Here is a 14302-nt window from a genome sequence, read left to right as displayed (position 1 = left end):
TTTCTCTAATATGGATTTTTTTTTTTTTTTAGTTTCTAATTTTTTTTTAGAACCTAATGTGGCTTTTAAAAATACCAATTAAAATATTATATTATTATTAGCTTATTCAAAATCTTTTAATTTTAAAATCTTTTAATAATATAAGATCAAATAAGTACCATTGAGGGCATATCAAAAAGAGAGAAAGAGATCAAGAGATTTGTATCTCAACTAATTGGTACTTAATAACTTGGCACTTCTTGGTATTTTCACAGAAATATCCAAAATTGAAACCCCCACTTCCTCCATTATAACGACTGAATTAGAGAAATGAGATATAGAATAATGTATCATCTAATCTATATATAATCTATAATAGTTGAAAATGTTTGACTATTTGTTGACCTACCATTTTGCCACATAAACCTTGATAGTTCCACAATTTTACACATCATTTTTATTGATTTATTTATTATGTCAAAAGGAGAATTTTAAACTAACTACAACTCAGCAAATTGAAGAGTTTTAAACCAACTACTGCTCAATAATGTGGATAATTTTAAACTGACTACATATACTACACAGCAATATTAAGAGTTTTAAATGAACTACTACTCAGCAACATAGAGAGTTATAAACCAAACCAAAGATGCTTGAAAATTAGTTGACCTTGCCACATAAGCTTTGTAGTCCCACAAGTTTACAACTAATTTTTTATTAATTTATTTATTAAACCAACTACAACTTAGCAAACTGAAGATTTTTAAACCAACTACTTCTTAGCAACTTGAATAGTTTAAACCAAACTGACCTACTAGGAATGGCAACGAGGCGGGTCTCCCATTCCCCGATCCTACCCCACTTCTGCTTCGAGGCGGGTTTTTTTTACCCGCTCATTCTAGCGAGTACCCGTGGGTGCCCACATTTATCCATCCTACCATACCCAAATTTTTTTATATATATAATTTATTAAAATTTTATTTTGAGCACAATAAATTAAAACTCATAAAACATTTAAAAAAAAAAAAAAAAAAACATGTTCTAAGATTAAAAAACCTTCTCAAAACATAACAATACAACAATTTAAGTAATAAAAAAGACAAAAACAATCCAAACATAGCAATAGAACAATTAAAAAAAATGTAAACAACGTAAATATTAAAAAATTAAAATTAAAATTAAATAATACAATATAAAAAAATCATAAATTTAAAGTTAGGAGGCTAAAAACACATATGTATGCCTTGTAAAAAAATTTAAAAAAAAAAAAAAAAAAAAAACCTATAAAATATATTTTAATTATTTAAATATAAATGGGTCAGGTGCGGGGGAAAATGTTAATACCCAACCCCACCCCATTTGTTATGCAAGGTGGGTAAAACCAGTTCATTAAGGATGGGTGAGGCGGGTACCTGTGGGTGTGGGTTTAAATTGTCATCCCTACGACCTACCACTGCCATACATAGAGCACCACACCAAAACCTCCTATGTGGTTTACCCTCTCTAAAATTACCACTCTTTTGTTTCTACAAATTCTTCATGCTCAAGTCTCAAGGTATTTTTTACATGAATTTCTCTTTCGTAGTTTTTTTTTTTTTTTTTTTCCATTTTTTTTCTTTAATGTTGTGTGTGTGCGTGTGTGTGTAACATTTTCATATTTTTACTTCCATTGCCCGTATGTTTGTGTAATATTTTATCAAAAACCAAACTTTTAGACACCTTGTTTGATTCTATAGTTTTTATAGATGGAGTAAATCCTAAAAGAAAGCTAGAGGTAATGGATGCCACCAAAGTATCTTGATTTTTTTTTATTCTCATCTTTGACATCTTAGTTTTGTTGGATGAATACTTTGTGCTATAGAATGTTATTTTTGTATCACTCTATTTGCTTTTCTTTCCCCTAAAAGTATCAGTGGAACATAAATAGTGTACCTTTGCTTCATCTTATAAAAAATATACAATATGGTTATTTTTTTTCAAAATACATATATCTTTGTCTCGTATTATAAATATTATTTTTCATTTATTTTTAACTAATTGTAGTATTGAATATATTTAACAATCATTAACTATCCAGTGCATTGCACAAGTTAGTGACTATATAGTAAAAGTTGAGTAGATGAGTGTAGAAGCCATAGCTACTCCATGTGGCTATCTTCTCTCTACAACAAGTGGTTAAATCAATAAATTTTAAATTACAAAACTCTATTAGCTAAGTTTTAAGAAATTAAAATTCTACTCCAATTGAAGTTCAATTTCACAAAATTTCTTTTAAAATTAAAATTTTATAGTAATTATTTTGATAATTTATCATAATTTAATATTTTAATACAATAAAGATATATGTCTCTGCATTTTGATAATTTAATCTAAATGAAAGTGTCTTTCAATAATATTTTTTAAAATGCATTTTTCTTTTATATAGAATTTTAATGAATCCATGCATGTACGGGAATACTAGAATACCGACCGAATACTACTAGTTGTGATTAATAGTCGAATTTTTTTTTTTAGATGAATTAGTAGTGGAAATTAAATTAATCGTTTAAATGGAACACACTATCATAATTCATAACAGTAGTTTATTGTTGAAAAAAAAAAAAAAAAAAACTAATAACGGTAATTCATTGATATTCCACTTCTAAAACTCCCCAAATAAAAAGAAAAACCACAAAACAAAGGTCTCCGGCTGCAAATACAGCATAGATATGATAGACATGAGAGGTTTTAGGACTATGACTTTTTTTATTCATATTTTGTCCAAAAAATAACAAAAAAAAACAAAAATTCTAATATTACGTGAGAAACCACAATTCTTGTTTTATGTATCAAATTATAAGTGGTAAAGAAAAAGTGATAGGTCAATGTAAAAGTGATATATAGTCATTCAAAATAAATTTGCCAGCTAGAATAGTTATGGTAAAAGTTATGAATTTTTATGTATATTAGAATTACTCTTAAAAAAAGAAGAAGTTATACTCCTGCAAGAAATAGATTTTCTAGGCCTCTAGATTTTCTCCACAGATACACACGTAAGCTGTAACACGTCAAAGACGCGTGAAATCCTCAAACAAAAACCCTATCATCATCGGAGTAGACAAGCCAAACCCAGAGCGCACAACAACCCAAACAATGAATATGATTCCAATTCAAAACCCTAACCCAAAAAAAGAAAAAACAAAACAAAAAAGAAAACAAGTAGGTCGCAATCACATTCATAATAATTCCATCGTCTTTTTCTCTACCATTCACAACCGGACACATTGACACGTTAAAGTTATAATAAAGTTACAATAAAAGAAGATTTTTATTAAAAAAAAATTATATATATAATATAGAGACTCCTAAAGGTTTGAAATCCTCATACAAAAATCTATTATCATCTTCATCAAAGTGAGGAAAACCAAACCCAAAAACACAACAACAAAAAAAAAAAAAAAAAATAGAGGTTCTTCTATATATTTGTTTCTTAGATTACTAATCTTGTTTCGTTCATACCTACTATCAAGGGCTTTCGTTTTTCTTCGTCAACTTTCAGGTTATACATTGGTATATTCTCACACCTCCATTCTTTCTCTTTCTCTCTCTTTTTCTAGTGTTGGCTTCTCTTATACTAAATATGGAACTATTGGGTTCTGTTCACTGCTGATCACAGTGCTTTGCTTTTTTCTTTTAGAAACACGGCTCTTGTTTCTCATCACATATGACATATACCATGGTTTTTTTTTTTTTTTTTCCTTATAAAAAATACTATATATATATATGTGTGTGTGTGTGTGTGTGTGTGTGTGTGTTCTTCCTGGTTGTAAAGTTGTAACTCTTTGTTTTCCGAAGCTGTACGCTTTTGTGCAAGAATCATGTTCTTTTAATAATTTGCTTCGTTTTTTTTTTTTTTTTCTTTGTTTTGGATAAATCAGTATAAGTTTTATTTGCTTCCTATTAATCGGATATTTATGCTAGCGTTTTATAAATTTAAAAAGAGAAAAAGAGATTGTTTTTGTTGTACAAAGATTTTTTTTTTTCCCCCCTTAAAAACTAGTTTATTATGTCTTATTTTTCTCATACTTCAATAGGCATGTATACAAAATACTAATGTTTCAGTGTATTGTAAAAAGTTAAGTATGTGTTACGTTTGTTCTTGTATATAATAATATTTGATAACGTTTTGTTTTATGTTAAGTGTTAGCTTAAATGTATCTATGGACAAAATATGGTTACGAGTTGGAAAATGGATAAAAGGTGTGGCAGCATAACTATAATTCTCACTAAAATAATTAACATAATTATATTTTGAAAATCTAATCATTGTGTATTATTTATTATTTGATTCATAAACTTATTATTGATGCATAATTTTATACTATAAAAATTTGAAATGTAAACATTTAATTGATGACATAGTTATTGATCTTTGATCTCAACATGGAGGATATAAAAATAAAAAATAAATAAAATAAATAAAAAAGTCATCCAATGGTGAATTTATTAAAAATCACATTGAATAAAAAGATATTGAGTGAAATTATTGTCATTAGTACAAATAAATTTGTAGCCAAACTTTGTCATATTGTTTATAATCATTATTGTTGATTGAATTGAGAGTTATCCTCATCTTTTTGCGGTCTATGCTTTGCTAAATGTCCTGTGCTAGATGCTAGATATTTTACCATTTAAACCTTTGGGTACCGCATGAGTCATGTAATTCTGCGTGTAGTTGGTGGGAAAGGTGTTAAAAATGAAGGGAAACGCAAATTGGGTGTTTTCTTTGGATTTTTCTTCTGTATAAAGGGTTCATTCTGAAGATCGGAAGTCTCCTTTCTGTTTTAAAGAACCAGAACAATGCACTCATCCTTTTTGGGTACTTCTAAGTTAGTTATTTCCATTTGTATTGCTTCTTTTTGGAGAGCCAGCAAATGAGAAATAGATTTTTTAACCTTTCCCTACATGTGTCCTGCATCCTAACAGAGCAGGAGGTTAATTGTATTCCATACATTTCTACAGTATGGTCTCCTTTAGATTGGATTGCTTGGGCTTGTTGTGGTAACTTAATGGACTTTGTTATTCCATTTTGTAGTAGTTATGGTTAATTTACCTGTTTCCTTTAATACTCATTCATATTTAACAATACCTAAGAGCAAAAGTGTGAGATATATTTTTTTATTTTACGATTATAGTGGCTATTATTTGTTTTGATGGCAATGTTTGCGTATCGTCCCAGATTTATTAGATATTGATTGAGTGTTTGTTGTGGTGTGTTAAGTCCTATATCATGCATATACTAGGTACCTTTAGGCTTTATTGACAACTACCATGTGCTTCAATGGTGACGAAACTAGTCTTTTTAAAGTATAACAAAGATATAACTATCATTTTTCTTTTGGTCGTTATAATTTATATCAAAGCCAACCCGATAAATACGTTGCTGTCTCAAAGACACTGCCTCCATAAAGTGGGCCATTAATTGGATATTAATTGAGTTTGTGTTGTGGGGTATGCTTCGAGTCTTACATCAAACATATACTAAGTAGATTTGGGCTTTGTTAACAACTACAAGAAACCTTAACTATGACTAAACTAATTTTTTTGGAGTATAATGCAAATATGGCAAGTGTTTTTTATTGGATAGTGCATTAACTGTGATTATATTATGCTTTAATTTTTTGGCTAAACAGGATTCAGGAAATGGCGTCTCCAGATGGCAGTGATAAGCTGGATTCTCTGCCACCTCCTCCACCCGTTGTCCCTGCCAATGTTATCCCCATCATAGCAGAACCAGCAAAGGTCTCTGAACCATTAAAGAAAACATCAACTCCCAAACGCTTGCCCATGGCCAGGCGTGATCACGGAACTAAAGGGCAGAGGCTGTCACTTCTAACTAACCATTTCAAAGTTGACGTGCCCAAGATTGCTGGTTGCTTCTACCATTACAGTGTATGAATCTCCTTCGCTTAACACTCTCTTCAACTTCTTTCTAAATAACCATTCCTATTAATAAATAGATGAGGGGGAGTTACTTAAAAATGGTTCAGTCATGTTTAAAGGAGAGCGGTGGATGAACTGTAAGAAAGAGTGCATTGATAAAAAAATAAAAAAATAAAAAGTAATAATAATAATAATAATAATTGGGAAGCATGGACATTGCAAAATTGCCAACTTACTGTTGTTGGACACATATCCAACATGGACACAAACGTGTCAAGTACACACTCTAGAAGATAAAATATATATAAATATATATATATATATATATATATTTTTTTTTTTTTAATTCCGCTATTTATTTTGACGTTGAATGTTGTTTATTTGAATTTTTTAATGGGTGTCTAATTTATTTGAACTCTTTTATTCGTACTTTAAATAATATTTTATTGTCTTTAAATTAATTTTAGATATATTTTTAAACATTTCATTATTGTTACATACTTTTTAAATCCAAAATAAACATAACTTATTTCAAATATTATATATATATATATATACACACCTAAAAATAAATATTAATTAATTATTTAATTGTCTTATTCTTGATATATCATATCCTAATTTTTCAAAAAATGTCGTGTCATCATACTACGTATCATGTTATACTACGTATTGTATCCGTATCTATGCTACATAGATCAAAAATCATATTAGTATTATAAGATATCTTAGATCTGAACTTTGCCTATACGAGAAACCAATTGATGTCTTGACTTGATAATAAAAGACAATTATCATAAAGTGAATATTATAGATTGAAATACTCTTTTATCTTATAATAAAAAAATAAAAAAAGATCACATTAGTAAAAGTAAGAAAAAATTATATGTGAATTAAGGAAGTAATAAAAAAATATGACTTTAGAAATAGTAGAGTAGAGGAAAATAATAACTAATTTTCAAGGATTCAAAGCTGAACCAAAATTTCTTTAGGACTAAGGTTTTGTTTGTTGTTGTTGATGATGGAATTGTATTTACAGCCATTTTTAAGTGTATGTCCTGAGATTTTGGTTTTTGTGAGCTTAGGTTGCTCTGTCTTATGAAGATGGACATCCGGTTGATGCAAAAGGTATTGGAAGAAAAGTTATAGACAAAGCTAAGGAGGTCTACGATAATGAATTTCGGGGTAAAGAATATGCTTATGATGGAGAGAATAGCTTGTTTACCTTCGGTCCTCTTACACAAAATAAACTTGAACTCCTTGTGGTGTTGGACACTCCCTCGTCAAACAGGTAATGTGGTATTGGCTATAGTTTTCACTAGACTTAAATATCATCTAATGTGGTTTGTTTAAGACATTGGCTTAGTAAAGTTGTAATTGTCTATCAGGGTCAGCAGAAGAGGTAGCCCTGGAGATGATGAAACTGATAGGAAGAGATCTAGGCGCCCATTTCAGTCCAAGACTTACAAGGTGCAGATAAGTTACGCCGCAAAAATACCAATGCAAGCAATTCTGGATGCATTGCACGGTCAGGAATCAGATAGATTTCAAGAAGCTGTGAGAGTTCTTGACACCATACTAAGACAGAATGCAGCAAAGCAGTAAGTTACTTAACTGTACTTAACTGTTTAACCTCAACATGATTTGGTCTAACTTAATATATTTTTTTTCAGGGGTTGCCTCTTAGTCCGACAGTCATTCTTCCACGGCAATGAAAGAAGCTTCATAAATTTGGATGGTGGTGTCCTCGGATGCCGAGGTTTCCATTCGAGTTTTAGAGCCACACAAGGAGGTCTATCACTGAATATGGGTAAGTCTCTGTACATATAGGCAATTTCTATAGAATACCATTTTTCAGTCTCTGATTAATTGATTGTTGTCTTAATTCTTGTTCATGTGCAGACGTATCCACTACAATGATTGTACAGCCTGGGCCTGTAATGGATTTCCTCACCAGCAACCAAAAATCTGATCCTAATCGAATTGATTGGATAAAGGTAATTGTCTGTTTACTCTAAATGTTGATAAGGTTGATGTATGTGGTTTGTTGATTTTGAACTTGGTACTATTTTGCTTCCAGGCTAAGAAGACGCTTAAGAATTTGAGGATTAGAGTTAATAACAATGAGTACAAAATCACTGGATTGAGTGATCAAATTTGCAAAGATCAGAAGTAAGTTTTTTCAGTAGCTATCCATTTACTTTTTTGCTGACAATTTCAATGATTAAGCTGTAATCACTAAGACTTGTTTATACTTTATCATAGGTTTTCATTAAAGCAAAGAAAGGCAAATGGTGAAACCGAAGTTGTTGAAACAACTGTGTATGACTATTTTGTTAATCATAAGCAAATATACTTACCCAGTTCAGCATATTATCCATGCATCAATGTTGGGAAACCAAAGCAACCAACCTACTTTCCTATTGAGGTGACAGATACTTCTTGATGTTAGATTTTTTTCTTTTCTTTTTTCTTTTCTTTTTGGATTTAAAACTATAATCTAGTTTCTCTTCCTCTGTAGCTTTGCACCTTGGTTCCACTGCAACGCTATACCAAGGCATTGTCTGGTCAGCAAAGAGCTTCACTAGTGGAGAAATCACGGCAAAAACCAAAAGAACGGATGGATTCTTTAAGAGATGTAGATTCTGTTAATATAGTTTGTATATTTGTTATTAAAAGCTGCTTAGATTCCAAGTTAAACTTGGCCTATTTTTGCAGGCATTTATAACTAGTAGGTATAATGACGACCAAATGCTTCGTTCTTCTGGAATTTCAATAAGTAGTGAATTTACCGAGGTTGAAGGTCGTGTATTGCCAGCCCCAAGGGTAAATATCTGTTTGCTTGCCATGCTTGTGGCCTTCTGCTTCATTATTTCTGAATCTGGCTGCTTTGAATTTTTTTTTTCTTCTCTTTTTACTGATATGTTACTAATTTTGCTTTTTCTTTTTACTGATATGTTACTGCAGCTAACAACCGGTAATGGAGAGGAGTTCTTGCCTCGAAATGGAAGGTGGAATTTCAACAATAAGGTGTTGCTTTTCTTCTGTATTTTCATTTTGCTTGTTCTAATTTTCTGTACTTGTTACCTGACATTTTTGTTTAATTGTCTATAGAAATTTGTAAATCCAGTGAAGATTGAGAATTGGGCTGTGGTGAACTTCTCGGCACGCTGTGATATATTAAGGCTGGTTAGAGACCTTAGGAAGATTGGTGAAGCGAAAGGGCTTGTAAGTATGCTGTGAATTAATTGTCATTTCTGCTTCACCTTTTTAGTTGATTCATTATTTTTCTTCTAATTCTTTCTTATCTTTTACATTGGTAGTCCATTAGTCAACCAAGGGGAGAATTTCATGAGAGTCCTCAAGATAGACATGCATCTGCACCAGTTAGAGTGGGTAGAATGATAGAGATGATCGGGTCCAAATTAAAGCAAAAACCAGAATTTTTTTTGTGTGTTCTTCCAGAGAGGAAGAATTCCGAGATTTATGGTTTGGCCACTTTAGTGTTTATACATACACACACATACACACACACACACACACACATATGCCTAATCTTGTTTCTATTAGAACTTTGATGTCTTAATGATGTTTCTAATAAAATCAACCCATCATATTGAAGGTCCATGGAAAAGGAGAAATCTTGTTCTTTGTGGAATTGTTACACAATGCATTGCACCTACAAGACTGAACGATCAGTACATAACAAATGTGCTACTTAAAATTAATGCCAAGGTAAAGAATCAAGATAACTTTGTGGAAATTGTCTTATTTTTCTCTGTTTATTCATTCTTTGATCCTGTTCTCACTTTCATGCCACCTTTCAGCTTGGAGGACTAAATTCACTGCTAACAATTGAGCGTTCTAATTCCTTAGCTTTGATTTCTGAAATTCCCACCCTAATCCTGGGAATGGATGTGTCACATGGTTCTCCTGGCCGGTCCGATATGCCATCTGTTGCTGCAGTAAGTGATTTTTCCTTAATCTAAAACATTGTATGTCCTGGTTCTTGTCAAAAGATATTCTTTCCATTTTCAAAACAAAATTCACCAATCTATGCTGACTGAAAACAGTGCCATGCTTTCACTTACAGAATAAGCCAAGATAGTACTTCATTTGAAACATAGATTTTACATTTTGGAATTTTATCAGGTTGTTGGTTCCAGAGACTGGCCACAGATTTCTCGCTATAGAGCTTCTGTCCGTACCCAATCACCAAAGGTTGAAATGATCGATTCTCTCTTCAAGCCTGTGCATAAAACAAATGAAAATGGAATTACAAGGGTGGTGGATGAGGGAATTTTCAGGTAGGCTTCTCTTCATTTTCCCCAATTACAAGATTAGCAAGTGTTGAATCTTCTTGATTTCTGTAAGAAATAAGATACTTAGTTTCTTTGCTTGCTTCCAAATTCATCACTTGAATGCCAGAGATTTTAGCAGTCTATTTTTATTGGTTGACTTACATTTTCCATTGTGTTCTTTAAAATATACAGGGAGCTGTTGATGGACTTCTACGAAAGTTCAAATAGGAAGCCTCAGCAGATAATTATTTTCAGGTACACAGTAGTCACATATTGTTTTGCAATTTTCCCTTGGGGCAAAACTTATAAAATTATTAAAATAAAATAAAAATAAAAAACATATTTTTATGCAATTGGTAAAATACCTATGTGTACATCAATAAATATATATATGTATAAATATGCTTCTACAGAATTTTGGGAAGAAAATGTTTGAGAATATATATTTGATAAAGATAATTTGAATTTTAGACATAATTAATCTAATGATCTTTTAGTCCATGCTTTTTTAGCCCATTACCCAACAACATTCTCCATTAGAGTTCCCATGGTCCCCTGTGTGTCTTGTGTCTAGGTAACATCATTTTAGGAGATGATACATTCATCTCCTGTAAAGATTTTTTTTCTAGTGACCAAGTCGGTACACTTGCTGTTGAAATCTAATTTCAATAAGTCATTATTAATACAAATTAATATTTTCTGGTGTAATTATCTCACAGAAAATTTGGTATACTAACTGATCTCTAATGCTACAACTTACACTGTTACAAAGATCAGTAAAGGTTTCTTCATAATTGTGCATTTTACTTGTCTTACCCTCATTTCATTTCCCTGACCTGCTTATTTCTTGGTTGAATCTTGCTCTAGGGATGGAGTGAGTGAATCACAGTTTAATCAAGTGTTGAACATTGAATTGGATCAGATCATTGAGGTGTGCATATGACCAGTCTACCACTTCTTACTAATCTCTTTACCTTGTAAGAAAGAAATTCTAGCTTTAACTAGAATTACCTTTTGTCTTTCAGGCCTGCAAGTTCCAAGAGGAATCGTGGCATCCAAAGTTCACAGTAATTGTTGCACAAAAGAATCATCATACAAGGTTCTTCCAGGCTAGAGGAGCTACTGAAAATGTTCCACCTGGTTAGTCAATCTTTTATTAAAAACTTCAAAGGAAAAAAAAAAAAAAAGGTCCTTAACAGTAATTGGCTTATATTTTTTTTCCGTTGATTCTTTGCAGGAACTGTCATTGACAGCAAAGTTTGTCACCCAAGGAACAATGATTTTTACTTGTGTGCTCATGCTGGGATGATTGTGAGTGTCTTCTTTACTAGAACTGGTTGGATTTTTTACTACAAAATGATCTTAGTTTGCATTTTCATGATGACATATGAAAAGTCCATTTATTTCATTTTTCTTCTTTCCCTGCACTTTCTGTAAAAGAAGTATATCTATATACCTTAGAAGTATAATTACAGTAAGTAGTTAGATATTCTAAAGAATGTTTATACGCTACCTTTATGTGTAAATTTTTTACTCTGTTCACGACTTACTATTACACATTTGTGGTAGCTGATTATGCTATGTTGAAAATGTCATAATTAATTGATTTTTGAATAGGGGACAAGTCGACCTACACATTACCATCTTCTATATGATGAGATTGGTTTTTCAGCGAATGATCTGCAGGAGCTGGTTCATTCATTATCTTATGTGTAAGTATATATATACTTTAAATTTTCTTTTTAAAGACAAGTTTTAGACGATGGCCATGAATTTTTTCTTTGAGTGAATTTCAACTAAATTTGCACATTTTTAATCTTATTCAGGTACCAAAGGAGCACTTCAGCCATATCAATAGGTAATGTTTCTATGTTATTTGTTTCTTTATCACATAATGCTCATGTTCCCACTATAATCCTATGCTAGCTCATTTTGGTGCTATAAGTTAATTAAAAGTAGAGTTTGCTTATGGCATGGCAATTCTTGCAATAAGCATTCAAATACAACCTCTTCCGAATGACTTGATGTTTGTGTTGGTCTTAACTTGATCAATTGAACCTGTCAAGTACTAAAAAATTGTCAGATGGGATGTGGAGGACAGTCCACCATGTTTTGGGGACTGATAAAAGTGTTCACATTAGTTCATCTATATATGTAGCAAATGCACTCAGTATACATGAATCAGAATTTTTGGAGTTGAATTTTAAACCTTGTGTCGTTTTGTTAATGCAAAAACGTAGTGTTAGTATCATGGAGATGATCAAATCATAGTGATATATATATGTGTGTTAGACTATTTCACTTGGTTGTCTGATTTTTTCTTAAATGTCTTACCATTTTATTTTTGTGGTTATTGCAGTTGCTCCAATCATGTATGCCCACTTGGCGGCCTCCCAGGTGACACAGTTTATCAAGTTTGACGACATATCAGACCGTTCCTCTTCGGGTGGTGGTGTCACATCTTCTGGTGCTGTCCCAGTGCCAGAATTGCCCAAATTGAATGATGCAGTTAAATCATCCATGTTCTTTTGTTAAGGATTTGATTTAAGCTGTCAATTTTGTAATAACTACTGAGTCACTAGATATAATTTTAGGTATTAAGCTAGCTTAGGGAAGGATTTCACAGAAGTGACAGAAGTTTTTGAATTAGCATTTATTTATTTATTTTTTTTTTTGAAAACAATTAAACACAATTCTTTGTTTTCAATCTTATAAACAGTTCAGTAGAATTTGTAATAGTACTGCTCCAACCAAATAGGATCTGATAGTTACTTTTATATGTTTTGAGACCTGTGTGTGGGAATGTTGATTGATGTTAATGCCTTAACTTTTTTCTTGGGTGTTTTCAACAGAGACGTTTAGGATTCAAATTCCTCTTCCCAATTGTAACTATCAAATTATCAAAAAAGAACATTGCTATACATGCCTTTTTCTTTCTTCATTGATCTATTTGTTTATGTTACTAATCTTATAAACAGTTCAGTAGAATTTGTAATAGTACTGCTCCAACCAAATAGGATCTGATAGTTACTTTTATATGTTTTGAGACCTGTGTGTGGGAATGTTGATTGATGTTAATGCCTTAACTTTTTTCTTGGGTGTTTTCAACAGAGACGTTTAGGATTCAAATTCCTCTTCCCAATTGTAACTATCAAATTATCAAAAAAGAACATTGCTATACATGCCTTTTTCTTTCTTCATTGATCTATTTGTTTATGTTACTGTGCAACTTGCAGTGAGCTACTAAACATTGTTCACTGGTAATGACGTTTCACTCCAGTTTTTTAGGGAACCCCTCTTACTAGAAAATAATTTTATAGCGAAAAGCACAACTTGCAAATTTAGATTATGAGAAATTCATGTATCCAATTTCATTTGACCTACTCTCTATAGGAAATGAACTTGTAAGAGGGCAATTCTGCCCTTTTGCCTAGTATGGTTAGAGATGAAGCTATGGTTTGAAAAACGTTTTTAAAAATCTTCAATTAGGTAGATAGGCGTTGTCAGGGCCGGTTTTGCCACCTTGGCACATTGAGCTTTGATTGGCTTGACTTTTAGACCCAGGTTTAAGTTAGGAAAGTCGAGCTCGCTACTTGCATCAACATTCAACACAAAGAGTGAAGAAAGCTAATACTGCGCCTCAGAATCACACTTGAGTCAGCAAACTTGCAAAAGATAAGGAAAAGGGGATTTACAACCAAGTAAGATGATATATATTTTCTAATCACGAAGTTGGTTTAATTTTGGAGCAGTGAAGTGAGGGAGAAAGAGGCCTTTTTGTTTATGCTTGCAAATACATAGAAAATTCATTTAATATCTGTTGAATGTATTGGACAAAAACTGTGTATATGAACAAATGACGAGTTTAAAAGAGTGTTATTGTGAGATATGTGATGTCCCTTGAAGCACAAGAGCTTCTTTGGCTTTTGCAACAGTTTAGAGGTACTGCCAAGATCCTCACAAAACACCGGCCTAGAGCAGTGGGATTTCATAAAAAGCTATTATCTTCTAGTTTTATGTCATTTGAGCAACTTGGTTCGTTTGGCCCCATCTGGTTAGTTCCTTAAAGGAAACGCACCCCCTAGACTTGTTAGAGCATG

General features: G+C 31.9%; 1 protein-coding gene across 1 annotated transcript; it reads left to right on the top strand.

The window, feature by feature from the left end:
- The first annotated feature begins 5661 nt into the window (after positions 1-5661).
- LOC111991765 (protein argonaute 4B) lies at positions 5662-13004 on the top strand. The gene is made up of 22 exons (XM_024023569.2): positions 5662-5910; positions 6987-7192; positions 7290-7502; positions 7575-7711; positions 7804-7898; positions 7982-8073; positions 8167-8329; positions 8423-8539; positions 8620-8727; positions 8869-8931; positions 9016-9129; positions 9225-9390; positions 9524-9636; positions 9729-9866; positions 10054-10208; positions 10395-10457; positions 11070-11133; positions 11228-11342; positions 11440-11513; positions 11820-11914; positions 12029-12060; positions 12562-13004. Exons 1-22 carry the CDS (start codon positions 5662-5664, stop codon positions 12735-12737), a joined length of 2748 nt encoding a protein of 915 aa, XP_023879337.2. The 3' UTR covers positions 12738-13004.
- The last annotated feature ends 1298 nt before the right edge of the window (positions 13005-14302 follow it).

Source organism: Quercus suber, unplaced genomic scaffold, assembly GCF_002906115.3.
Source record: "Quercus suber isolate HL8 unplaced genomic scaffold, Cork oak 2.0 scaffold_5, whole genome shotgun sequence".
In the NCBI taxonomy this organism is placed as follows: domain Eukaryota; kingdom Viridiplantae; phylum Streptophyta; class Magnoliopsida; order Fagales; family Fagaceae; genus Quercus; species Quercus suber.
This window is presented reverse-complemented; position numbering and strand designations above follow the sequence as displayed.